At 55.6% G+C, this 25,874-nt stretch overlaps 5 protein-coding genes across 8 annotated transcripts; 2 read left to right on the plus strand and 3 right to left on the minus strand.

Moving 5' to 3' along the window:
- The first annotated feature begins 8 nt into the window (after positions 1-8).
- Positions 9-2,956, plus strand: ZSWIM1 (zinc finger SWIM-type containing 1). 3 transcript variants are annotated; one of them, XM_052651176.1, is made up of 3 exons: positions 109-184; positions 464-507; positions 962-2,956. In XM_052651176.1, the coding sequence occupies exon 3, from the start codon at positions 1,108-1,110 to the stop codon at positions 2,476-2,478; it is 1,371 nt and encodes a 456-aa protein (XP_052507136.1). In that variant the 5' UTR covers positions 109-184; positions 464-507; positions 962-1,107; the 3' UTR covers positions 2,479-2,956. The 3 variants fall into 3 exon arrangements, with proteins under 3 accessions (XP_052507138.1, XP_052507136.1, XP_052507137.1); XM_052651177.1 differs by having other exon boundaries at positions 121-287; XM_052651178.1 differs by lacking the exons at positions 109-184; positions 464-507 and adding an exon at positions 9-30.
- A 767-nt stretch (positions 2,957-3,723) lies between these two features.
- Positions 3,724-4,760, minus strand: SPATA25 (spermatogenesis associated 25). The gene is made up of 2 exons (XM_052651368.1): positions 4,706-4,760; positions 3,724-4,325 (listed from the first exon to the last, which is right to left on the minus strand). The coding sequence occupies exons 1-2, from the start codon at positions 4,758-4,760 to the stop codon at positions 3,724-3,726; spliced, it is 657 nt and encodes a 218-aa protein (XP_052507328.1).
- A 1,160-nt stretch (positions 4,761-5,920) lies between these two features.
- On the minus strand, positions 5,921-8,372 carry NEURL2 (neuralized E3 ubiquitin protein ligase 2). Its single transcript, XM_052650667.1, has 2 exons — positions 7,349-8,372; positions 5,921-6,161 (listed from the first exon to the last, which is right to left on the minus strand). The coding sequence occupies exons 1-2, from the start codon at positions 8,088-8,090 to the stop codon at positions 6,046-6,048; spliced, it is 858 nt and encodes a 285-aa protein (XP_052506627.1). The 5' UTR covers positions 8,091-8,372; the 3' UTR covers positions 5,921-6,045.
- Positions 8,373-8,443: 71 nt separating this feature from the next.
- On the plus strand, positions 8,444-14,976 carry CTSA (cathepsin A). Its single transcript, XM_052650666.1, has 15 exons — positions 8,444-8,507; positions 8,714-8,907; positions 9,253-9,364; positions 9,639-9,689; positions 9,783-9,869; positions 10,100-10,255; positions 10,674-10,765; positions 11,157-11,241; positions 12,039-12,130; positions 12,213-12,291; positions 12,385-12,524; positions 13,164-13,239; positions 13,922-14,011; positions 14,183-14,287; positions 14,532-14,976. The coding sequence occupies exons 2-15, from the start codon at positions 8,714-8,716 to the stop codon at positions 14,613-14,615; spliced, it is 1,443 nt and encodes a 480-aa protein (XP_052506626.1). The 5' UTR covers positions 8,444-8,507; the 3' UTR covers positions 14,616-14,976.
- On the minus strand, positions 14,918-25,432 carry PLTP (phospholipid transfer protein). 2 transcript variants are annotated; one of them, XM_052650665.1, is made up of 16 exons: positions 25,373-25,432; positions 24,636-24,746; positions 24,408-24,507; positions 23,749-23,877; positions 23,317-23,472; positions 22,251-22,314; positions 22,079-22,142; positions 20,901-20,992; positions 19,474-19,650; positions 19,342-19,401; positions 17,548-17,712; positions 17,385-17,452; positions 16,024-16,066; positions 15,852-15,915; positions 15,685-15,761; positions 14,918-15,228 (listed from the first exon to the last, which is right to left on the minus strand). In XM_052650665.1, the coding sequence occupies exons 2-16, from the start codon at positions 24,733-24,735 to the stop codon at positions 15,097-15,099; spliced, it is 1,491 nt and encodes a 496-aa protein (XP_052506625.1). In that variant the 5' UTR covers positions 24,736-24,746; positions 25,373-25,432; the 3' UTR covers positions 14,918-15,096. The 2 variants fall into 2 exon arrangements, with proteins under 2 accessions (XP_052506625.1, XP_052506624.1); XM_052650664.1 differs by lacking the exon at positions 25,373-25,432 and having other exon boundaries at positions 24,636-24,777.
- Between the last annotated feature and the right edge of the window lie 442 nt (positions 25,433-25,874).

Below are 25,874 nucleotides of genomic sequence, written 5' to 3' on the forward strand. Positions count from 1 at the left end.
GGGAGAAATGGCGACGGAGCCAAGCTGTGGGTGAGTAATTCCTGAAGGTGTGGTGTGAGGCAGCTGGTGACCGTAGTCACCGTGACACAGCCCCCAGAGGGGTGGGAGGTTGACTTCTCTTCTGGCTCTGGCCAGACCCCGAATGCGAACGTCAGACATCCACATCCTGCCACCTGGGTTAGAGGTGAGAGGTCAGAGGCCGTATCCCCTCTCTGTCTCTGGTTTTTTACTGTGGCAAGCTGTCAGAATCCCGAGCCAAAGACTCAGCTTCCAGCTACTTAGTGATGGTAGGCAAAACTTAACTTCTTTGAGCCTCAGTTTCTCATCTGTAAAATGGGGACAGTAACCGGTTTGAGGGGCTAAATAGAGGAAATATTTGAACAAAGTATTACAGTTAATAGAGGGATTAACGTAGAGGGAGGAAAGACTTATGAACACTTGTTAACCCCGTTTTCCGTTGAAGGGATTGAGGCCTAGAGGGATCACTGACTGGCCCAAGATCACACAGTAAGTCTGGAGCAATTGCAGTTCTCTTGTATATACCAGGACCAATGAAAGAATGGAGGCCAAGAAGTAAATACAAAGTGCTGTACAAATATTTCAAATATTTAAGGAGAAAAAAAGGCAGCTCCGCCCTTCACACTCACTCAAATCTCCTGGCACCAAATCCTTCCATGCTGACTCATCAATTTGCTCTCAGCTCCAGGTCATCCTCCGACCACCCAGAGAGGGCTTCCTTGCCCACCTTGGCTAAGGCATCCCTCCCTCCTCCAGCCTACCCTTACCCCGTTTTAGAGTCTTTATAAACTTCATTATCTGATACATCCTTGTTTGTGTACATGTTTATTGCATGTCCCTCAGAACAGTGCTGACACATAGTTAAGGAATAAAATATTGTCTGCGTGAATAATTGAAGAGCCAAACCCCTACTGGCTCCTTAAACCTCTTTTCTTCTCCATAGGCCCATCTTTGGATTAAGATCTAGTGTCTACAGCCTAGCCTCAAGCCTTGACTTAGTCGGAGCTTGAGAGAGTGGGAGCCTTCTGTTTGGCAGACACACAGAGCAAATATTTTGACCTTGGCATCGAGACATTTCCCATCTTCCCCATGGCGCTGACAGTGCTGAATGAGTTCCTGATTGAGGACCCAAGCCCACCTCTGCTGCTCTACCAGCTTAACAAGACTGCCCAGTTGGAGACCCTCAACTATCAGAGCTGCTATATGCAGAGGGTCTTTACCCATTTTCCTGAGATCCTATTTATCCACCGGACCTATAACCCGAGGGGTGAGGTGTTATACACCTTCCTGGTGGATGGACCCCGGGTGCCGCTGGAGGGTCATCTTTCCCGGGCCGTCTACTTCACCATTCTTGCCAAGGAGGATGCTGAAGGCTTGGCCCACATGTTCCAGGTGTTCAAAAAGTTTAACCCAGCATGGGAGAGAGTCTGTACCATTCTGGTGGATCCCTACTTCCTCCTACTGCCCACCCTCGCTATGGAGTTCCCCGCAGCTGAGGTCCTGCTTTCGGCCTTCCACATCTGTAAGTTCCTCCAGGGCAAGTTCTGTCAACTGGCCCTCGAGCAGCCGGTGGAGAGGCTGCTCCTGACGGCCCTGCGGAGCACCATGTGCTCGGCCACGGCTGGGAACCTGCGGAAGCTATACGCGCTGCTGAGCACCTGCATCCCGCCGGCCCAGCTGCCCGCGCTCCACTCACACTGGCTGCTCAACGACCGCATCTGGCTGGCCCACCGCTGGAGAAGCCAAGCCGAGAGCAGCCGCTATTTTCAGGGCCTGGAGGTCACCACCCGCCTCCTCAGCCAGTTCTTTGGCACCACCCCAGTGGTGGAAAAAGGCATGAGCGCCCTGCTCCAGTACCTGCAGCAGAACTCGGGAGACAAGGTGAGTTTCAACCTGGGCCCGAGTCCCCCGAACCATTACACCCCCGTGGAGGGTAGTCCCGAAAGCCCCAAAGTGGAGCAGTTGGTGGAAGCCCGCATCCAGCACTCACTTAATGCCATCTGCACGGGGCCGGCCGCCCAGCTCTGCCTGGGCGAGCTTGCTGTGGTCCAGAAATCCATGCACCTCATTGGCTCGGGTTCCGAAAAGGTGAACATACAGATCCTGGAGGATACCCACAGGGTGCAGCCCCAGCCCCCGGCCAGCTGCAGCTGCTACTTCAACCAGGCCTTCCATCTGCCCTGCCGTCACATCCTGGCCATGCTCAGTGCCCACCGCCAGGAGCTCCAGCCCGACATGCTGCCTGCTGAGTGGACGGCAGGCTGTGCCCCCAACCTCAGTGACATCCTGGGCAGCACATGGAGCGAGACCCTGGAGAAGCGCTTGGCCGTGGCTCTCCTCACAGAGGAGGTGAGTCAGCTCCTGCAGCATTGCAGCCAGGAGGAGTTTGAACGGCGGTACAGCACCCTGCGGGAACTGGCCGACAGCTGGATTGGCCCTTATGAGCAGGTCCAACTCTGATTACCCGTGATGTTCATCGTCGTGTATCACTCACATCCCCCCCACACACACCCTCCAACACTCACACTGCTGTACTTCTTCAGACCCTCCTTCCAGGGAAGAAGCATAAGGGTTTTCTCTTCTGCAGCCTGCTACCCATGTGTCTAGATTCCTAAAACAGGAGGCAGCAAAGCTGTCCCATAAAGGGCCCGATAGTCAGTATCCTAGACTTTGTTGGGCACTTACAGCCTGTTGTATATCCCTGGTTCTTTGTTGTGTGGGTTGTTTTTTTTTTCCCCCTAACCTTTTCAAAAAGTAAAACCCATTCTTAGCTCAAGGGCCTTAACAGGTAATCCCTACTGTAGGATAAGAGATAAGACACTGAGTGAAGATGAAAATTCGGACTTGGTAAGAGCTTCCACAGTCATGAGATGACACCTTACCCACAGAGGAAAAGCCCCCCAGAGGCTGAGCCTCACCACCTGCCGCACTCCCCCATCCTGAGGTTATTAAAGTGAATGTTGTCTGTTTTAGCACTTGTCTAGTATTTTGTCTCATAGAAGGAAGTTTAGGAAATACTGGGTTGGCCAAAATGTTCGGGTTTTTCTGTGAGATGTTAGGAAAAACCTGAACAACCTTTTTGGCCACCCCAATACTATAGAACGACTAGACTCTCCAGAGTCTGACATTACAGACTGGTTTCTTCCCTGTCTGTTTTCTGAGGCCTGATGCTGCCTTTTACTTGCCCTGAGACTTGAGGCAAGTCACCTCTCTAAGCCACAATTCATTCACCTGTAAAAATGGAGCTTTCCCAGAGCACTGGTAAGATGAGAGGAGAATGGGAATGTGATGGGCTGATGCCCAGTGGGTGCTCAAGTAAGAGTTAATGTTCCTTCCTTGCCTGTGGTCTCATCACCTGCCCTCAGCAGAGTGAGAAACAAAAGGCAGGAGAAAAGTGCACGTTGTCTAGGGCTTTGCACAAGAATTCTGATGGGAGTACCAAAACGGTACAAAAGAAGCCTCCACTCTCCAAGCAGGGCCACCTACCTCAGTAATTCTCATTGTAACTACTCTGATCAAAGACCTATCTCCCAGCTTAATGGTTTCTGGGAAATTCCTGGAGTCTGGGCCCTGAATGGGCCAGTATTTGTCAGAGTGGCTCAGACCACCACCTTATTCCAGTCCCTGCCATAGGCACCACCAACCCTGCCTGCCCAAAAACCATACGGAGAAGCCACCCTACGTGTCTGGTGCTATTTCATCCAGCTACAAGTAGGAGCCAGGAGGCTGGCCCCTCCGGGATCTTGCTAAGGCCATTGGCCCAGAGGCTGTGTGGGTCTGTGCCTGCACCCACTGGGCCCCCTCCACAGCCCCCTCCGGCTCCGGATGGGCCATCATGAAAGCTTGAGCCGCCCGGATCAGGTCCTCCTCCCGCAGGCCCGGGACGGGCACGGTAGGGATGCCAGCGATCATCATGGCCAAGGTCAGGATGCAGATGTCGGGCTGGGAGTTGGCCTCCGTCCCCCCTGCGTCAGCGGGCATCGGCGGAGCCCCAGGTGACAGCCCACGCAGCAGCAGAGGCGCAGGCCTGCTGGGGCCGCCCGGCTGGGGGGCTCTGCTTCTGGAGCAGCCATCCTCTCGGCCCAGGTTCTCCGGCTGCCTCGCGGCGGGGAATTTGTGGCAGTACCAGTTGTACTCCTGCCTCGGTGGCTCCCAGCCAGTGCCCCCAGGGGCCGGGCCCCAGGCCTGGGCAACAGGTGTCACCTGCTCAGCTTTCTGGCTCAGTGGGCCTTGTCCGCCAGAGGCTACAACCCCTGGCTCTATAGGACTATAGAGGCCAAGAGATGAGCCCAGAGAAGCAGCCCCACCTGCAGAGACAGGAATGGGATGGAGTGTTATTCTTGGTCTCGGAGGAGGAGGCCCTGAGGGGCAGGGCATAGTAGCAGAGCACTGGGATCGGGAGCAATTAAGACCTGCCCAAGAGGGCGGTCTGGTGGTTGGGAACTGGGTTTTACTCATATCCACACCCCAAATCAGTCCCTAATGCAGGTAGGTGATGGAGCCTTGTTTGTTGAATGAATGAATGAACAAGTGGGTGGCTCTTGGCAAGGACTTTGGGAATGGCTTTCTTCAAAGAGAACTGACTCCAGGGCAAGCCCAAAAATGCCGAGCAGAACCACCACCTCCCCAGAGCAGGACTCAGGTTTTCAGGAAGTTGTACACCCCCCAGTTCCAAGAGCCCCCTCACCTTGGCCAGAAGACGGAAGACCTGGCTGAGTCTGTGGAGACATGAAATAGGACATGGCTGCCCCAAAGCCCCTATTTGTGAGGAAACAGTCATCTGCCTCCTGCCCTACCTTCTCCACCCTTCTAGAATGTCACCTCATAGTGATAGTATAGTGAAGTCGCTCAGTCGTGTCCGACTCTGTGACCCTGTGGACTGTAGCCTACCAGGCTTCTCCGTCCATGGGATTCTCCAGGCAAGAGTACTGGAGTGGGTACCATTTCCTTCTCCAGGGGATTTTCCCGACACAGGGATTGAACCCGGGTCTCCCGCATTGGAGGCAGACGCTTTAACCTTTGAGCCACCAGGGAAGTCCCCTCATAGTCCTTCCGTTTTACACCTAGAACCCACCTCACAGGATTGACCTGTTCATTCTAGAACCTGCACCTGACAATGGATGGCGCTAAAAGAGCACTGGACCAGGAACTGGGCATTCTAGGTTCTTGCCTTTACCTTGGGCAAGTCACCTGGACAGTTCTGTTCCTTGATATCCTTATCTGTAAGATGGGGGGAATGACTGCCCACTACTTCACCAGAAGTTATGAAGGATCAAATGAGATCATCTATATGGAAGAAATGATCAGAGATGACGAAGGAGTCGGGTGCTTTGTGCCCTGTAGTGTGTGAGGAGGAAACACCCTGTATTCATTCATTTGCTGTGTGTCCTTGGACAAATACATTCCCATCTCTGGGCTTCCACTTCCCATCTGTGAAATGATGTAGTTGCTCTAGGGCATTGGTTCTCACCCCAGGCTGCACGTTAGATTCTCTTGGAAGCTTTTAGAAATCCTGATACTCAGCCTTATTCTGGGGTTAACTAAATCAGAATCCCAGGGTCAGACCCAGTTAGCAGTATTTTTCAAAGTTTCTCAAATGGTTACACCATGAGCCAAAGTTGAGACCTCTGCTTGAGGGAAATGCTTCTCAACCCTGGCTATTCCTTAGTATCTCGAGGGGAACTTTTGCAAAAACAATGTCCTTTGGCAAATCAAATGAGAATCTCTAGAGACTGGGCCTGGAGCGCTGGCAATCTATCTTAGATCACGAGTAGTCAGGCTAGGAGTCACTGGTCTAGGTGATGTCGAAATACTCTCTTTCTCTCACCTGCCCTGCTGAGCCCCAGTGATTCTAAAAGAAATGCCCCTCCCAGATTTCAAGGGCAAGGAGACCCTCCAAGGATCAGCGGCAACATCGGCTGTGTTTATTTCCGTCCTGGCTGGCAGTAGCGTGGCCAGCTTCAGGGCAGGCACGCCTCTGGGGCCAGGATGCACTCGCGTGGCCCTGCTCCAGGGCGGTGCAGGCCTTCACTCATATTTGCAGAAATCCTTAAGTCCTTTGGGCAGGTGGAGCCCATCAATGGCCAACCGGTGCACCACACTCCTCTGGATCACCAGGCGGCACAGGGTCTGCAGCGATGGCACTGTGGAGAGAAGGCTGTCTAAGGCAAAAGCAGTGGGGGGTGGGGGGGTGGGGCGGGGGAGCCGAGGCCGGAACCCAGATCTAGGTCTTGGTCCCTTCACTCTCTGGCTCGGAGCTGTTTACATGATTGAGATAAGCACCTCTCGTGCAGCACTTCCCCAACACTGCAGCTCTGTCTCCTTGATAGCATCACCCTGCTCCTCTCCCTTCCCTTAGCAGCTTCTGGGGGCAGGGGTAGTGTCTGATAAACCTCTGCAACCCCAGCCTCCAGCACAGACCTGGCACAGAGAGGGTTCTCATCTACTGAAATCATAAAATGTGAATTCAGATGTATGGATTCCCAGGCGGTTCAGTGGTAAAGAATCCACTTGCCAACGTAGGAGCTGCAGGAGCTGTAGGTTCCATCTCTGGGTCAGGAAGATCCCCTGGAGGAAGGCAAGGCAACCCACTCCAGTATTCTTGCCTGGAAAATCCCATGGACAGAGAAGCCTGGTGGGCTGCAGTCCATAGGGTCACAAACTGCGGAAGCAACTGAGTGCACACGCACACACGCTCAGATGTATAAATAAAGGGCTTAATGGTGCTATCATGAACCAGACCTCAGGATTCAGAAGCTCTTAGGGGTTGAGGTGATGCCTTTAAACTCTGTATACTCAAATTGATGAGTATTTGTCTATAGACATAACTCTCAGAGGACCAAAATCTAAAATTGGTTTAGAATTCATGCCCTAGGTTAATACAGAAAATAACTGGCAAAGCCAGAAAAGGGATTTAGAGGAAAACTTAATCGATCACAGCCAAGGTGGGTAAATCGAGGCCCAAAGCCAGGGGAATTGACTTGTCCAAGGCCACAGGCAGAGGCAGAATCTGAAGTCAGATTCCCCCCTCCACCTTTTTTTTAAAAAATATTTATGTATTTATTTGGCTGTACCAGGTCTTAGTTGCAGCACGCAAACTCCTAGCTGTGGCACGTGGGATCCAGTTCCCTGAACAGGGATGGAATCCCAGTTCCCTGCATTGGGCCCACTGAGTCCTAGCCACTGGACCACCAGGGAAGTCCCAGGTTCCCCAACTTCTAAAGCAACCCTGGACAGACCAAGGCCTTGCCAGCTGGTCCAGAAGTCCTAGCAGGTTTCTGTCCCCACTGGGGGCCAGGAGGGGTCGCTGCCCAGGGGATGGGATACCTACAGCCATACTCCAGCTGGATCAAGCGCACGCTCTTGGTGGAGGCGAAGACGTCCACCACCGCGTAGAGGGGCTGGGCGGCTGGCAGCCCCCGGGCGCTGGGGCCCATGTCCTCGCCGTTGATGACGATATGCATGTCAGCCGTGCCATCTGGGCGCGGGCAGAAGAGAACGCCCAGGCGGCTGCGGCGCGCGGTCGGAGGCAGCACATTCAGTTCATAGAGCTGATCCAAGAGGTGGCTGTACAAACCCGGCCGGCTGCGGCCGACCAGGCGATCGCGGGGAATGCGAAACTGCTCGATGCAGAGATACGGTTCCACCAGGAGTGCTGGGGGGCGACTAGGGGCTAGGGCCTCTGCCTCCGGGCGGCCCTCCCGGGGCACGCGGTTATGATGGCGCGTGATGGCGAAGACCCAGGTGTGCCCAAGGCTGACCAGGTCAGGTAGCGAAAACTCGGGCACCGCGGCCAGACTGGCGGGGTCCAGCGCGGTCAGGCCGAGGCGCAGGTGCCCGCACCAGCCCAGCTCTTTCTCCTCGATCTCCACCAGGAACACCTGGCCGGGGGCCAGCGGCTCGCGACTGAAGCACACACCGTGGGCGAAGCTCTCTACGCGTGTGGCCCGCGTCCCGGAGAGGTCGACGCGGATGTTGGCACCGTGCACTGGGTGGAAGCGGGTGGGAGGGGGCTCGGGGCGCGCCGGTCCCCGCGGAGCACCCAGCCCCACGGGGTCGGAGACAGCAGCCATCTCCCGGCCATGGGGCAGACCGGCGGGCGCCGGGGGCTATTTTGGGCAGCGGACTCAGATGGTGACCGCCGGGGGAGGGGGAGTGTACCATGTAAGGTATTGCCCTCCGCCCACCGACTCCCTTCCCCAAGGCTCTGCCCAGGGGTCCTAGCGCCGCTAGCTTGGCCATCCCGCCTCGATGCGAGTCCCAGAAGGCTCGGGACCGCCGGCGCCCGGGATGCGACCTGCCGAACCCGCTGACCTTCGCCCGGGTGTAACCTCCGCCGCCCCCATCCTGCCCGCCTGGGTCCGTAGAGGCCAGAAGGGGGCAGGAGGCGGCCCGTCACGTGATGCCGGGGCACACGTGACTCGGAGTACACATGACTTCCCGTCGCCGGGCCGGCACCTCCGGGAGAGCAAGGACGCGAGGGAGCGGAGGTGAGAGGGATCCCGGGGCTGGAAGGGATCCCGGAGGCTGGAAGTGATCCGGGAGCCCCCCGGGCGGGGCGCGACGGAGGAGGCACGGCGGGTGGGAGCTGGGGCAGGGCAGGGGCTTCCCTGGAGGGTGCGCCGCCAGCTCCCCGCCAGGGGCGGCCGAGCACGGAGCGGGCGAGGCCACAGCGGGCACCCGCTTCCTGCCGCAGATGTTCCGAGCCGAGCTGTGGCCGCCAGTCCTCTTACTGCTGCAGCTGCTGCTGCTGCTCGCCTGCGCGCCCGAGGGCGAAGCGGCCCCCGACCAGGACGAGATCCGCTTCCTGCCCGGGCTGGCCAAGCAGCCTTCTTTCCGCCAGTACTCCGGCTACCTCAAAGGCTCCGGCTCCAAGCGCCTCCACTACTGGTCTGCAGCCCTGTCTCCCAGGACGGCGTTGGGGGGGGCGGGGGGCACTGCAATGCCCACCGTGGGGGGAGATGATGGTGTGGGGGGTTGTCCTTAAGACCCCTGAGGGATCGGACTTCCCTGGGGGTCCGCTGGTTAAGGCTCCAATGCTTCCAGCTGCAGGGGACTGGGTTTCCATCCCTGGTTGGGGGACTAAGAACTCGCATGCTCTGCGGTCAAAGTGAGATGAAGAAGAAAAAAAATCCCTGAGGAAATCCAGGAGTAGGGAAGGCTGGAGGATCAAGCTGCACAGAGTCCCCCGCACCAGCACCCACCCTAGACTGACTCCCTGCCCCGCCCCCCCAGGTTTGTGGAGTCCCAGAAGGATCCGAAGAGCAGACCCGTGGTTCTGTGGCTCAATGGAGGGCCAGGCTGTAGCTCCCTTGACGGCCTCCTGACAGAGCACGGCCCCTTCCTGGTGAGTGGAGAGCAGCGGGGTCACCCCCTGGTCAGAGGCAGGGAGGGGACAGTTCCCAAAGGAAAAGGCCCGGGAAGAGGGAGAAAAGGACTTTGGTCTTCCAAAAAATGTGTCCGTTTCCTGAGCCTCGGTTTCTTCATCCATACCCCTGACTTGACAGTTTCATATCTCAGGGGGTTTTGCCTGGTTGTGCAATACCCAGCAGGGTGACCTTCCCCCACTGCACCCCCTACCCAGCTGACTCTTGGAATTTAGCCATCTCTTTCCTCCACAGATCCAGCCAGATGGTGTCACCCTGGAGTACAACCCCTACTCCTGGAACCTGGTATCGCTGCCCCTCTGGGTCCTGGGTGGGTGTCTCAGCAGTTGGATGGGGAAGGGAACCGCCCCCCTCAACTCATTTCCACTTCCCCTCTAGATTGCGAACGTGTTATACCTCGAGTCCCCAGCTGGAGTGGGCTTCTCCTACTCCGATGACAAGTATTATGCCACCAATGACACGGAGGTGAGTCCAGAGTCCGCCCTCATGTCCCAGTCTCCCTGGCTGGCGTGACGCAAGGAGAAAGAGAGCCTGGTTTTGGGGCCCATTTGTGGCTCTGTCACCAGCTCTGGGGTGTGGGCTCGGACTAGTCACAGGCTCTTGCACAAACAGGGTGGGTGGGTGTCATTATCTCTGAGATTGTTTGTAGCTCAAGAACCACCACTTTCTGATTCCCTCTATCCTGCCATCTCCAGGTAGCCCAGAGCAACTTCGAAGCCCTTAAAGATTTCTTCTGCCTGTTCCCGGAATACAAGGGCAATGAGCTTTTCCTGACTGGTGAGAGCTATGCCGGCATCTACATCCCAACCCTGGCAGTGCTGGTCATGCAGGACCCCAGCATGAACCTTCAGGTGCAGGGAGGCTGCAGGAGGGGAGGGAGGCCTAGACTTGTGGTTAGCAAGGTCAAACAGATCCGCTCCTCCACCCACGTCTTGGGCAATTCCCTGCGGCAGGTCTCCCCAGGCATGTGGTACCCCAGGTCCTACCTCCCCTGCTCTATGAGCAGAACGTCAGCTCCTTCGTCCACCTCTTCCTTCATGACACCCCTTGCCACTCGCTGGCCCCTCTGGGCTGCGTGCCTCCCCTCGCCTGACCGGAAGCTCACTCATCAAGCTGCCAACTCCATTCTTTACACCGAGTGGCCTCCCCCGCCCAACCACTCCCACAAACTGGGTTTCAGCTTCCAGACTGCTTAAGGTTTGGGTGGAGGTCAAAGGAGGCTCTTCTGGCCCAGGTCCAGATGAGCTGAACGCCCTGGGTGTTTCACAGGGGCTGGCGGTGGGCAATGGACTCTCTTCCTATGAGCAGAATGACAACTCCCTGGTCTATTTCGCCTACTACCATGGCCTTCTGGGGAACAGGTATGGGAGAGGACCACTGGGCAATCCCTGTGGCGTGGTGGGTCATAGGGGTCTCAGGTCTGTCCTCCAGGCACATGCTATCTCCGGTCCTGCCCTGGTTTATGAGCAGAAGTTGGGGGGCAGGGGAGGTGGGTGAGGCTGGGGTTTTGGTGTGGAAAGATGAAAGGGTCTTTCATGTAAAGATCAGAATGTAAAGAAATGAAGGAGGGCTGGCAGGATGGCCCCAGGGCAGCTAGGTTTGGGAGCTACATATCACGCCCTCTGATAAATGTCTTTGTCCCCAGGAAACAGGTCCCTTGGGTCCAAGCCCTGACGGGGAAGTTGAGAAGGTGGGGTACTTGCCTTCTCTGGCCCACCGTGGGCCTAAGCAGTTATCATTCATCTCTTACAGGCTCTGGTCTTCCCTGCAGACGCACTGTTGCTCTCAAAACAAATGTAACTTCCATGACAACAAAGAGCCAGAATGCCTGGCCAATGTGCGGTTCTGCCCCCGCCCCGCGCCACCGCCCGACAGCCCCCATCCTGCCCATCCCCCTTTATTTTATATCCTGCTTGGTGTTGTTTAGTCGGTTGTGTCCTACTATGTGACCCTGTGGAGTGTAGCCCACCAGGCTCCTCTGTCCATGGGATTCTCCAGGCAGAAATACTGGGGTGGGGTGCCATTTCCTTCTCCAGGAGATCTTCCCGACTAAGGGATTAACCTGTTTCTCCCGCCTTCATGCGGGTGCTTTGGAGTGTGGGTGCGGTCCCACGCCACTGCCCAAGGTCTCCCTATGAGGGGAAAGGGCGTCTCCCTCGTCCAGCGTCTGATGTGCCATGGCTGTGCTCAGTGATGGCCACGCAGATTGTTCCTCCTCCGAAAGTCCCTTTCGAGGGAGCTTGTATCATCCGCATTTTCCAGATAAGGAAACTGAGGCCAAGCATGTGGAAGTCACAGTGCTTGAAGAGGCACAAGGATGGGGGCTCAGGACCAGCAGATTCCTTCCACTGAAGCTCAGTTTCCCTGGGGGAGGTGGGGGAAGGATAATGGCCAGGCAAGTAGAACAGCAGTAAATCTTGGGCTGCGGGACTTCCCTGGTGCTCCCAACGGTTAAGGCTCGTTACTCCCAAGACAGGGCGTGCGGGTTGGATCCCCGGTCCATCGGGGAACTAAGATCCCATGTGCCGCCTGACAGGGCAAAAAAAAGAAAGAAAAAGTCTTGGGGCGCTGTTGGGGAGGTGGTGGGAGGCCAGGATTCCGTAAAGCATGGCGGCTTGGGGGGTGTCATTGCAGCTTCAGGAAGTGTCCCACATCGTGGCCAGCTCCGGCCTCAACATCTACAACCTCTATGCTCCATGTGCTGGGGGGGTGCCCAGCCATGTAAGGTAGGCCCTGCCAGGCGTCCCGTGTGCCAACCCCAGCCCCATCTGGGCGCCCAGCACCCATTCCCCCCAACTGCGCTTGCAGGCATGAGAAGGACACTGTCGTGGTCCAGGATCTGGGCAACATCTTCACCCGCCTGCCACTCAAGCGGGCGTGGCATCAGGTGTGCATGGGCCCGGGCTTCCTCCCAGCAGGGACGGGGAGGGACAGCAGGGCAGGGAAGCCAAGATCCTGACCCTCTGTGCCCCCCTCCCAGATGCTGCTGCGTTCCGGGGAGAAGGTGCACCTGGATCCCCCCTGCACCAACACCACGGCCGCCTCCAACTACCTCAACGACCCTCAAGTGCGGAAGGCGCTCCACATTCCCGAGCAGCTGCCCCGCTGGGACATGTGCAAGTGGGTTTCTGTGGGTGCTCGTGGCCCGAGGGTGGCGGATTGTTGGGGCCTGTGGGCCTCAGAAAGGTCCCCAGGCATCCTGTGCCTAGGGTTTCTCATTGAGGACACCAGGTGCATTTGGCTCGTGACCATGAATTGTTCCAATAGGATGTTCAAGGTCCCTGACCCCCAGATGGACTGATATTCAGCCACTTAACTCTTAAATGGCCGCTCTGGTTGTTAAAATGTCAGTTGCTTACGCTGGTATTCAGTAGACACTCCCATCCCCTGCCCCTCCCTGACTTTAGTACCACCCGCAGCTGTCTCCTGTGACACCTACAAGTAAGAAGGTGACCACACCAGGGGCCAGTCAGGTCCATTCTGATTGGTCAGCACGAGCCCTTCTGCCTTAACGCCAGTGGCACCCCAGCCACGGGAAAAAAGCGTCCCTGTACATTTCTAAATGGGGGTGATTTGGGGTCTGCTGGATTCCAGCCCCACCTCCCCTCATCTAGGTGAGTCCCAGAGAGGTTACATGCCCAAGGAGGGGCTGGATCCCAGCTGTCTGTCTCTCTTGGGCTGGAGCTTGGGAACAGGAGCAGGGAGGGGATAAGGTCTGATCTGTGGTCTCTTTTTCTTACTGCCCATGTGGTCCTGCAGCTTCCTGGTGAATATCCAGTACCGCCGTCTCTACCAAAGCATGTGTTCCCAGTACCTGAAGCTGCTCTCTGCACAGGTGAGTGGGCAGCAGCCACAGCTGGGTCCATCAGCAGCCTGGGACCCTGGAGCAGCGTGGCAAGGTGGGGGCTCCTTTAGGGTGCCACTCGGGGCAGGGGAAGCTGAAACTCCCCAAAAAGTGAAGTCACTTGCCAAGAGCTGACTTGTGGTCAACAGGGTCAGGATTTTAACCTGGCTCTGTCCCTACCTGATGCTGCTCTGTGGGAAGAGTCTGAAGGGTCTCCATCAATCAAGGAGCCTTTAATGTGAGAAGAGCTAGTCAGATCATGCTACAAGGGGCAAACAGAGGTCCAGGGTGGGAGAGGACCTTGCCCAAGGTCACCTAGAAGATACGGTAGGTTACCTAGGAGATACTGGCTGAGCCAGGGCAGGACCAAGTTATGCAGAGCACAGTGGGTAGAGTATGGGCTCTGGGGTCACTAGCCAGGTGACCCTGGGCAAGTCTCTCACATATCTGAGGCTTGATTTTCCCATCTGTAAAATGGGGTTACTAATGGTATCATAGTAAAATGCTTCATAGGTAAAGCATTCAGTAGGGCTCTCGCCATGTAGGAAGTGGTCAGAAAACACAAGGGTTTCCTTGTTTATGCAATTTAGCCGGTGGGTAGGACTTAAACCAGGGGAGGGCTGGGGTCTGGGCTTATTCCAAACCCCTCATTTTCCCCCTTGTGCTGCTTCAGAAATACCGGATTCTGCTGTACAATGGCGATGTGGACATGGCCTGCAATTTCATGGGAGACGAGTGGTTTGTGGATTCCCTCAACCAGAAGGTGAGGCAGGGGCCCCAGCCCCAGGGTCAAGTAGGTGCGGAGGAGGGCAGACGGGCTGGGGCAGACAGAGAGCAAACCTGGAGGTGTTCCCGGCCCCTGAGGCCTGGCCGGTGGCTGCGAGCAGAGGCAAGGGGGCAGCTGCAGGCCGCTAAGTCTTTCCTGGCGGGGCAGATGGAAGTCCAGCGCCGGCCCTGGTTGGTGGACTACGGGGAGAGCGGGGAGCAGATCGCTGGCTTCGTGAAGGAGTTCTCCCACATCGCCTTCCTTACCATCAAGGTAGGACCTTGATGAGGACCAGGGAGGAGGGAGAGGGTGCGGCAGAACCTGCCTGTCCTTTTCTTCCGACCTTTATGCTGGGTTACCACATGGCCCCTGGAAGGGCAAATTCTGGGCAGGGATGGGATAAAGGGAGGGACCAGAGGAGGAGGGTCATGGGCTAGAGGGATCCTGTAGGATGAAGGAAGCACCCAGTGGCAGGGGTCGTCCAGGGAGGGAAATCTCACAAAACTTTGCCCTTCAGGGCGCTGGACACATGGTCCCCACCGACAAGCCCCAGGCTGCCCTCACCATGTTCTCGCGCTTCCTGAATAAGCAGCCATACTGAGAACCACAGGACCAGCCCCCACTGCCTGATCCAGCTCTTCCCAGCCTCTCCTGCCAGGAGAGAGGGCCCCCTTTATGCAGAATGCCCCTGTGGGGCAGATCCCTGCTTCCAGAACGGCTCGCACCCCCCTCCACTGCCCTGTGCATCCCAGATCTGGCCCCAGCGCCTCACTTGGGGGGAGTTTGCACTTTATAACTCACCAGGGTGGGGCCTAACCCCCTCCCTGCTGAAAGAATGGCCCTCATTGCACTGATAGCATCCCACAATCAAAACAAAGCTCAGAACAGCCCCACAGGGAGAGTGGACGGACTGTAATTGATGGATTGACTGTGATTATGGAATTAAATTGGGTACAGCTTAAAACCCCGTCTTCTCTGTGGCACTGAGGGTTATAGAGGACACTAGAGGCTGTGATGGAATAAGGGAGGGGATGAAAGGCAGTGGAGTCCTGAATGCAGCTGCCAGGGTAGGGGCTGAGGGCTCAGAGAGCTGCCGTGGAGGGTGGTGGGGCACTGGATGTTCGGGGGTCCCTGGTATCAGCGGGCCGGTTCTTCTCAATCACCTCTCGCAGCCCTTTGGCAAAGTGGAGGTCAGCCCCGATGGTGAGGAAGCCCTGTACAGGAAGGAGCAGAGAAAGGGGTCTCTTTATTCCATTACTGAGAATAGAGTTTAGAGACACAGAAAAGAATCCCTGGCCTCATTCTAGTGGGAGAAGCAGAGCACCAGAGCGGTTCTTAAAACTCCCTGTGATGGGTGCTGAACTAAAGGCTGCAGGAAGTCCAGGAGGGCTTCCTGGAGGAGGCAAGCTCTTAGTTAAGACCTGAAAGATTAGTAGGCATTGGGGATGGAATCAGGGAAGAGTGTTCCAAGGTGAGGATGCAGCCTGTGCAAAGGGCTGGAGGAATCTGATGTAAGGTTGAGATGAGAAGAAGCCGTTGAAAAAAAATTAATTAAAAAAAAAAAAGATGCCGTTGATAAGGGAGAAACAGGGATCAGGTCATGGAGGGCAGAGGAGAGCTGTAGAGGGAGGGGAAGGCTCTGCCCTCCTTCCCCAAGCGCCTCTACTCACCGCGTGGTTTGTCACCACCTCGCGCACAAAGTCAATTCCCTCGGGGAGTGGGATCTGCACCCCACGCCAGGTCCGCTCTGTGGGCGGGAACAGTCAGCTCAGCCTGAACCCACCCAGCCCTCCCCTACCTCTCCCCCTCCCTCCTCACACCCCCACCCCGACCCTACCATTGAGCATGGGCATCACTGCAATCTGCAGCAGGGTCTTCAGAGGGGTCTGCAGTGGTATCAGCTGGGAGCGGGGAGACAGGAAGTTAGGGCAGTGAGGAGGGGGTGGGCTGGCCTTCACTGCCCTCCCCAGACCCCAACCTTGTGCCTGCACCCCCTCTTCCCAACTCACTGCCAGTGACTCCAATGCAGATTGGTTTGAGTAGATTCGGAACCTATGGGAGAGAAAGAAGGGTCCCGTGGGCAGGGGCCCTTCCCCAGGCCACCCAGGCCTGCCTACCCGAAGCCCTTGAGCTTCCGTCTTGGATGTTCCACCCACACACCTTTCCAGGGGGTTCTAGCACTTTCCAGCTGTGCATCCTTGGGTGAGTTGTTTTGTTTTGTTTTGAATCTCAAGTCTGCTACTTTTTATTTGTAGAGCACCTCCTATAGCCAGACTTTTGCTGATGGCTTTCTGTGTGTTGGGGCTTCCCTGGGGGCTCAGACGGTAAAGAGTCTGCCTACAATGCGGGAGACCCGAGTTCAATCCCTGGATCGGAACGATCCCCTGGAGAAGGAAATGGCACCCCACTCTAGTATTCATGCCTGGAGAATCCCATGGACCGAGGAGCCTGGTAGGCTACAGTCCATGGGGTCGGACATGACTGAGCAACTTCACTTTCACTTCCGTGTGTTGTTTACTTTTATTTAGCAAAACTGTCAGTGCTTGCTTCCTGCCAGATACCAGGCATGTTAAAAAGCTAAATACTGAAATATTTTTAAATGCCACATGATTTAATCCTCATAATCCTAAGGAATAGGCATTATTAAAATTTGCATTCATAGAGGCCCAGAGAGACTGATTTGCATAAGGTCACACAGCTGAGAAATTCCAGAACCTGCCTCTAGAATCTAGGCTCTTGTAAAGTGTTCTACACCAGCCACACAGTAGCCACTAGCTACCATGGTTATAGAAATGAGCAAGTGAGGAACTATTTCATTATAATTAAATGTATACAGCCACCAGTGGCTAGCGCCTGCTACACTGAACAATATAGCCTTAGACAGCAGATGCTACTATTTTCTATATTTAATACATGAGGAAAATGAAGCTCAGAAAGATAAAAGGACTTGTTTCAAGATCACAAAACTAAGTTGTGCAAAAATCTATGTTCTTACGCACTTTGCTGTGTGACAGTGGGTGTGTCATTTAACCTTGCCGGGCCAGCTGGATCATCTCTCATCATACGTGCTCTGCCTGCTTCTGGGTGGTTGAGGATGCAGAGAAATTATACTGTAATGAAACGCTTGATGCGTTAACAAGACCCTGGCTCTCAGGTGGCTGATAGCTATGACTGAATTTTGGGCTTCCCTGGTGGCTCAGAGGTTAAAGCGTCTGCCTCCAATGTGGGAGACCTGGGTTCTATCCCTGGGTCGGGAAGATCCCCTGGAAGGAAATGCTCCCCAGTATCGCTGGGCAGGTATGATTATCCTGAAGGCACTGACGCTCAGAGAGGTTACAGGCTGGCCCAAGACCCTCAGACACCTGCCCACCTGCGCAGGTCCAGCTGGGTGCGCAGCGCCTTCCCCCGGAGGGCCATCTTGGCGCTGAGTCGGGCATCCTGGGCGGGAAAGCGGGGAGGGTGGTGTTACTGCCCGAAAGGGGGTAGCGGCCCCGCTCCTTGACCCTCTGCATCCCCTGCTCTGGTGTCCGCACCATGATCATGCTGGACAGCTGGACCTCGGGCTGGTTGGGTGGCACCAGGGCGATGGTGACACTGGCGGTGACAGAGACGGTGGTGCCCGAGGGCTTGATGGTGCAACGAGGAGGCTCTGTGACCCGCAGCTCCAGCTTCAGTGGAGAGTCGATCACTGCCGGGCTCTGGGACACAGCAGGGAGGGCCAGTCAAGTCCTCCCTGAGGAGTCCCTGGGGCGGAGTGGGTAGTTTCACCCTCTGGGAGCACACAGACACAAATAGGAAGACAGCGGTGGCTTCCGGAACCCTCCAGGACTGTGTCCATCCTCTGCCTTTGCTCAGACAAGGGAATGTCTCGTTCTAGGAATGCCTCCTTCCTTCTCTGTTTTCCCATGTTCTCAATATTCAGGACCCAGCTCCAATCCAGACTCCCCCAGAACAGTCTCTTTGCATTAAATACCCCAGGGAATTCCCTGGTGGTCCAGTGGTTAGGGTCTGCCTCCAAGTAGGAGGCGCAGGTTCGATCCCTGGGTCCGGAAGTTCCCCTAGGGAAGGAAATGGCCACCCACTCCAGTATTCTTGCCTGGAGAATCCCATGGACAGAGGAGCCTGGCAGGCTGCAGTCTATGGGATCGCAAAGAGTTGGACACAACTTAGCGACTAAACCACCACCACCAGCCCTGGTTAGGACTCCATACTTTCACTGCCGTGGGCCTGGGTACAATCCCTGCTCAGGGAACTAAGATCCCACAAGCCACATGACTTGACAAAAAAATTAATAAATAACAAAACTCAGCGCCCTGCCATATCTTTTTTCTTGAATGTGCTGAGCTGTTTCTTCTACAGGCAGTGTCGTGACCACCTGCTTGCTTTTCACCAAACACTTCACATGTGTTCGCTCATTTAAACCTCACAGTAACTGTGTGAAGCAGCTATTAACATATACCCACTTTTGAGATGGGAAAATTGAAGTAGAGGGAGGTTAAGTAACCTGTCCAAGTTGTGTTAGTGAGTTGAAGAACTGGGACTGAGACCCAAGCAATCATGGCAACAGAGTCCACGCTCTTGATGCCAGTGATGACGACAAGGATAGCATTCATAGCAGCTGGTGTTGTCATTATAAGTATCAACGCATTCAATCCTCATGACAACTCTGGGAGGCTACACAGTATAGAGAAGTAGGGTAACCTTGAATCACCAAGATTCATACCCAGGTTCAAATCCCAGCTCCATCATTTTATAAGCTAGAACCGAGGACAAGTCCTTTAATGATCACTAAAGATATGGACATGGGTTTGGGTAAACTCTGGGAGCTGGTGATGGACAGGGAGGCCTGGTGTGCTGCAGTCCATGGGGTCGCAAAGAATCGGACATAACTGAGCGACTGAACCGAACTGAAGTATTTTTTAAAAATTTTTAACTCTCCATTAAACAAGGGAAAAGAAGCAAAAAGGATAATACCCGGGTCTCCCACATTGCAGGCAGATTCTTTACCATCTGAACCCGTAGGGAGGCCCAGGCTGATATTTCAGTTGCTATTAAAGTCCCTACACTGGCCTGCCTTGGTTCTCAGCCCACCTTCATCTTGGTTTTCCCGAAAGAGATGAAGCAAGAATAGCAAAGTCTTCCTCGCAGACCTGGGAACCTTCATAGACTCTGGCCAAGTCAGGGGCTGTGGCCACAAGGCAGGCCAGGCCTTCTGTCTACTCTGTGGCTGCCGCTGGGGGCCTTGCTCGCCTCGCCAGTCCCCTCATGGGTGTACACTTGGTGTGCCCACGCGCCTGACCAGGCTCCCACCTCCCACCCACACTCACCATTAGGACGATGCTCCCAAAGTAGGAGGCCCTCAACACCATATCCAGGTCATGAGGTACCTGCGCAGGGGAATCGGGGGTAAGGCAGAAGCCACATCACAGGCCCCACCTCACAAACAGATCCCGGCTTACCTTGTCCCCCACCAGCGAGAGCTTCAGGGCTCCTGCCCGGAAGTAGCTCTCCATGGCAGAGTCGAAGAAGAACTCAGAGAAGGCCACGTACACCATCCGCTCTTCCTCCTGCAGCTGGGGCTCCACCGCCCGGTTGGGCAGACTCCAGTTGGCCTCAGTCAGGGGATAGAAGGCCCCCTGGTGTTGGAGGATCAGGGTCAGGGCCAGGCAGACTGGTCCAGCACCCGGATGTCTTGAGGCATATAATTCACTGTCCCCAGACAGCATGGTGGAGGACTGGACCTCATTGTTGACCTTGGGGGGACTCAACAGGTACTTTTCTTAAAAAGCATGGAAGGGAGGGTAGCTGGAGTGCTCCGAGGGCACAGTCCCATCCGACTGAAGGAGCAACACATGAGAGGGTTCAGGGGGGAGGTGGCCCTTGAGTAGTCCTTGAAAACTAGACGGTAGTAATGATGGCAACTACTGCCTCCACGTACGGAGCACTTCTGTGCCGCTTACCTAGACCAACTCCTTTAATCCACACAACATCCCATGAGATTATCTTTTCTTACTGTATTATTTCCATTTCCATTTGAGGAAACGGGTACAGAAACGTTAAGCCACTGGCTTAATATCACACAGCTAGTAAGTGGCAGAGCGGGAGCTGACCTTCCGGCACTCTAACGAGCCTCTCTGCTCTGAAACTCGGCAACACTCCATTAGGGAAAGCAATGGGCATGGCCACAGACTAGTTGAGTGGCCTTGGACAAGGAACGTGGCCTCCCTGAGCAAGTCTGCGCATCCCTGAAATAATAAAACATTAGGACCTGATTTACAGGGTTATGAGAGGAGGGAATGAGATTGCGTGTGTTAAAGCTGAATGTTCAGTTCCTTCTGGGAGAGATGGGGGAAGACAGTACGTGAGCAAAGGCCCTGAGATAGGAAGCGAAGGGCATCTTTGGGAAAGAGTAGCAGTTTCCCAGGTGGCATTGGAGTAAAGAACTTGCCTGCAATGCAAGAGACGTAAGAGACGTGGGTTCAATCCCTGGGTCGGGAAGATCCCCTGGAGGAGGGCATGGCAACCCACTCCAGTATTCTTGCCTGGAGAACTCCACAGACAGAGAAGCCTGGAGGGCTACAGTCCACAGGGTCGCAAAGAGCTGGACACAACTGAAGCGATTTACTACACACACACACACACACAGACACAGCTGCAAAGGATGAAGCTGGAAAGGTGGGACACACACACACACACACACACACACACACAGCTGCAAAGGATGAAGCTGGAAAGGTGGGACCAGACCAGATTAACAAGGCTCGAGTGTCAGACCCAGGAGTTGAGCCTGAGGCCACAGCATCCCCGCCAGTGGAGTGGCCACATCAGAGTGTGCTTTAGGGGAGAAGGAGGGGGTCCGGTTGCACACACCAGCTGGGCAGCTCACCCGGAATCCCATGTCCAGGTTGCTGGTGGAGGCCACGGGATCCTTCAGGAGGGAGTAGTCGATGCCAACGAGCTCGTCCACAGCACTGCGCACTGTGGGGAGGGGCTGGAGTCACGCAAAGCTGTGTGGTGCTGGGCTGGGTGCTTAGGCTCTCCAGGCCTCAGCTGCTTATTCATAGAAGGGGGATTAGAATACTTCCCTCACAGGGTGCTTATGAAGCTCAAATCAGTTTTACTATAAGTGGAAAGCATTTAGTGCCTGGTGTGCAGTGGTCAACAGTGTTAGCTATTATTATTGTGGCTTTTGCTGTTCTCTTGGTTTGTTTTTGGCCGCACTGCTCAGCTTGCTGCATTTTAGTTCCCCAACCAGGAACTGAACCTGGGGCCATGGCAGTGAAAACACTGGGTTCTAATCACTGAGCCACCAGGGACGCCCCCACCCCCACCCCCCGATGACGATTATTGTTGTTGTTGTTTGCTGCTACTACTACTACATAGGTTTCATCAAGTCACTAAATAATATTGCAAGGGAGAGACTTCCCTGGTGGGCCAGTGGCTAAGACTCCATGCTCCCAATGCAGGGGCCCGGGTTTGATCCCTGGTCAGGGAATTAGATCCCACATGCTGCAATTAAGAGTTTGCATGCTGCAACTAAAGATCCTGCATGTCACAATTAAGACCTGGCACAGCCAAATAAATAAATAAAAAGAAATTTAAGAAGTACTCTAAGATGGCAAGGGATTCCCTTCTCTCGATGGTTTGGTTTCCCCTGCCCTCTCCTTCCCATCCTGTGCCCCATGCATGTGACATGATGATCTCATCTCTTAGGGAAAGGGAAGTCATGTTAACTGAGCTCCTATTAAATGCTAGGAGTTGAATACAAATGAGGCCCCCACAGCAGACACGTATTAAGGATCACGACCACCATGCCCTCAGTCAACCCTCACAGCGAGCCCTGAGGAAGTGTCGTCAGCCAAGCAAGGAAACCAAGGAGGGAGAGAGTGAGTACTGACCACACGGAGTCGGTGGCAGGAGGCTACCTATGAACCCAGGGCTGCTCCATCACAGGGCGGGGAAGGGGCCTCCTCAAATGCTACCTGACAGCTGCCCACCCAGCCTCCTCCCCACCCCCGCGCCAGGGCGAGGCCCAGAGCTCCCCACCCTGTCTGCACAACTCACCAGGCACGGTGTCCAGCAGCGAGTTGAGAAGCACAGTCCCTGCGTGGTAGAGCACGGGGCAGATCTGGGAGGTGGCGGCCCCAGTCAAGGTCTTGGCAAGAGAGGGCACACCCACCCCCCGTTGTCCTCCAACACGTGCCCCCCCCCCCCCACCTCCTGCCACTGTCCGCACCTGCTGGTTGAGGAGGAAGCGCATCCCTGAGGTGATGAACGTGGAGAGGAATTCATACACCTTCCTGTGAGGAGAGGAGAGGCCAGGTGAGTCCAGACCCTGCCCTCACCCCAACCCAGTTCTGGGAGAAATCACAGTGATCAGAGATGGGGGTGGGTGGGCAGAATACCTCTACTTCAACTTAATTTACCACCTCTTTAGTGGAATTTCCATTAAAGATGTGGGCTCAAATTCCTTCTCCATACTGGTTCTCAAGACCTCTTCTCTCACCCCATCCCCCACCAATCAAATGAATGGACCCAGAGTTCCTCAAGCCTCTGAGCATCCTCAGCTCCATATCCTTACTCCTGTCTTCCCTTACATCCTCAGTGCTCCCACCCTGTATTTTCCCATCTGGGCACAGATGCTTCCTCTTCCAGGCAGTCCTCCTAGATTATTCTTCTCTGAACTCCTCCTCCTCCTCCCAGAGTACTTTCTTGGTCCCTCTCTCAAGGCCCCAACAACAAATGTTTCATCCCTCCAGCCAGGCTCTGTGTCCTTTCTGAATCCTGGAGGCCTGGCCTACACTTCGTTTGTTGAATGAATAAAAAAAAAAAAACTGTGTATCAACACCAGATAATAAATCCACCATTTTCTCTCCCCCACCTTCTTTCAGAACCAGCACAAATTCCCCTTCTCAGCCCCAATCTTGGAACTATGTTATTATTTTTGTTATTAGTGGTTAAGAGCTACCGATTATTGAGAGCCCAGTACATGCCCACTGTATACACTAGGTCCTCACAATGGTTCTTACCTAAGTGGTGAGCCCATATTATATGTGAGGTACTGTTATAAATATTTTTACATAAATTAAGATGAACAGTCCTCACATCTCATAGAATAGGTCCTATTACCATCCCCATCTTTGAGAGCTTCAGCAACTTGCTCAAGCTCATAGCCAGGAAGTGGTGGGGCTGCGATCTGGACCCAGTTGATCTGACTCCCAAGCCGGTGCATTGTGCATTGCACTAGGCAAATGGCCTGTGGGGCTGAAACGGGGGACGCTAGGATTGGGGACAGGGCTTACTTGAAGGTTCCCCCAAAGGCTGCATGCATTCTGGAGACAGAGGCCTGGCAGGAGACATTGGACACTTTGATCCGGCCAGCGGGATCCCGGGAGAGCTGCAGAGCAGTGTGGATGGATACACCCTCGGCAGAGGCGTTGATATAGCCCCCATCGTAGCTGCGGTAGGAATGGGAGTGTTAATGGTCACTCCAGCTTGGAGCTTAACCAAGTCTTTACTGTCCTCCTCCTTAACCCCCACCACCACCATGACCCCTCTTAATAAGGCTTATGTGCTTCTGCACAGTCCACCTGGCTGTGAAACGGGTGTGACGGCCCCTTTTGTACAGATGGAGAAACTGAGGCTCAGAAAGGCTAAGGGATTGCCCACAGCTCCACAGTTCCCCCAGGCTTCCCAATCCACTCTCCACTCCCCCAGGGGTGCCAGGTCCTCACAAGAACCAGTAGAGGAGCTGTCTCCGGAAGCGCAGCCCCCAGGATGCATTGTTGATTTGTAGCACCAGCTCCTGGTCTGGCTGGAAATGGAGCTCAGAGAATGTCAGCTGCAGCTCTGTGACCTTTACCCTGTGTAGGAGGCCTCAGGGTCAGATTCAGGACCAAGAAAAGGGCATCCCACCCAACTGAAGTAAATTCATTTGCTCCTCTTCCGTTCCAGGTTTGGGGAAGCTGGGGTGAGTGGAATGAATTCTCCCATTGCCCGTCACGTGCCCAACCTGACCTGGGCGGCTAAAGACCACGGGCCTTTATCTCCTGTCCCTCGGACCTCTCCTATTAGCTCCACCCGGGTACACTACACCCCACTCTCTTCCTTGGCCAAGTTTCTTGACTCCGCCTCTAGTGCCAGCCTCAATTCCACAGGTTCGACTTTGCTTTTCTTGGTCCCGCCTACTTCTAGGCCACGCCTATCGGCTTGGTCCCGCCTCGGTAGGCGGGCCAGGCCTTCATCTTTTCCGGCCTCATCCTGTTTCTTAAGTCCAGCCTCGGCGATCAGGCCACGCCCCCAATCCACTCAGCCCTCCCTTCTCCCGAGACTCCGTAGGTATTTCCTAAGCCTCCGCCCCTGCTCAGGCCCCGCCCCCTTGACCCCGACTCACTCAGAGATGTTGTAGAAGAAGTGGCCCTCACTGCCCCGCAGATCCGGGATGGTCACGGTCTCCAGCTCTTGTTCCAGAAAGCGCAGCCCCTCCTGCTTCACTGAAGCCGCAGTGAGGTCCTTAGTTCCTCCACACACACACACGCGCGCGCACACACACACACACACACACACACACACCTCACCTCCTCACTACCCGCCCCCACCCCACAGCACCCCCGCGCCTTACCCAGCTCCAGTGCCTTGGAGGTGATGCGAATCTTGCAGCCGGGGAGCTCGGCGTGAGCGCCAGCCAGCAGCGCTAGGATCAGGGCCCCGAAGAGGGCCATGGCGAGCGGGCCTGGGGATGGGGTGGGGATCGCAGGAGTCATCCAGGCCGCTAAAACCCACTCCTCGGATGGCCAACCAGAGGAGGGGGATGACCCGGCTCGTTAAGCTCGAGATCGCTCTTCGGGGAACTTGCAACCAGTAACATTGCCTCCATTTGACAGATGCGGAAACTGAGGCTTAGGCGACGTGCTCCCTTACGCTCGGAGGATTTGGGGCACCGGAGGAGAGCAAGGGCACCTTCTCTGTTCCCTCGTGCAACCGCCGCGTGACGAGTCTGGACCTCCCGGGGATCAAGCCCCCCAGCCCCCGCAGCAACCTCCCCTTTTCCTCGGCGGAGGGCGGGTGCGGCTTGCACGTTACCGTGGGAACGGCTGCACGCGCATTCCTGGGGGGTGGCTTGCGGTCTCCTAGGCCGCGAATCTGAGGAGCCGAGGGAGCAGGCGGCCGACCCGACCTCCGGCTCCCGGGGCTCCCGGCTCCTCCAGGTCCTAAATCCCTGTCGTTGGGATTCTGCCTGATGCCCCCCAACCCAATCTCAGCGCTCTCCTTCAGAGGCCCTTTTCCCCAGCCCAGGTTCAGTAGATCAGGGGGCTGGGCGAGAGTCTGAGGGCAGATAGGGGCGCGCCCCCAACTCACTCGCGGTGGAGCTGGTGGTCGGCGCGGTCACGTGGGGCGGCGGGCAGCGCAGGGGATCCAGGCGGCGGGGTCTGGCGGGCAGCGCTGGTCCAGCCGCCTTTATAAAGCCGAGCCTCCCCGAGCCCCCCTCCTCTCTCCCACTCTCCCCTCCTCCCTCGGAGATTGGGAGGGGATGGGGCGGGTCGCTGGCAACCGGGAGGGTGGAGAGGCCTGTACGGAGCCCCGTGACAAGCCTGGCCTTGTCAAGACAAGTGGGGGACCCAAGCGGGGCAAGAGGGAGGGAAGTGCAGAAGTCAGCCCGCCCAATGCCAGCAGTCCCTGCTTGGCTGGGACCTTGGTTCAGTTTCCCCCTACCCATCTCTTTCTGTGTGATCCTAGGCAAGTCCCTTCCCTTGGGTGCCTGAGCCTCAATGTCCTCATCCAGTAAAATGTGTGTGATAATAGGAACCACCCCTTGGGCCCCAGCAAGCCTCAAAGTCAATGCCCAAGGCGCGTACTTCCC

This window comes from Budorcas taxicolor, chromosome 13 (genome assembly GCF_023091745.1).
Source record: "Budorcas taxicolor isolate Tak-1 chromosome 13, Takin1.1, whole genome shotgun sequence".
Classification (NCBI taxonomy): Eukaryota; Metazoa; Chordata; class Mammalia; order Artiodactyla; family Bovidae; genus Budorcas; species Budorcas taxicolor.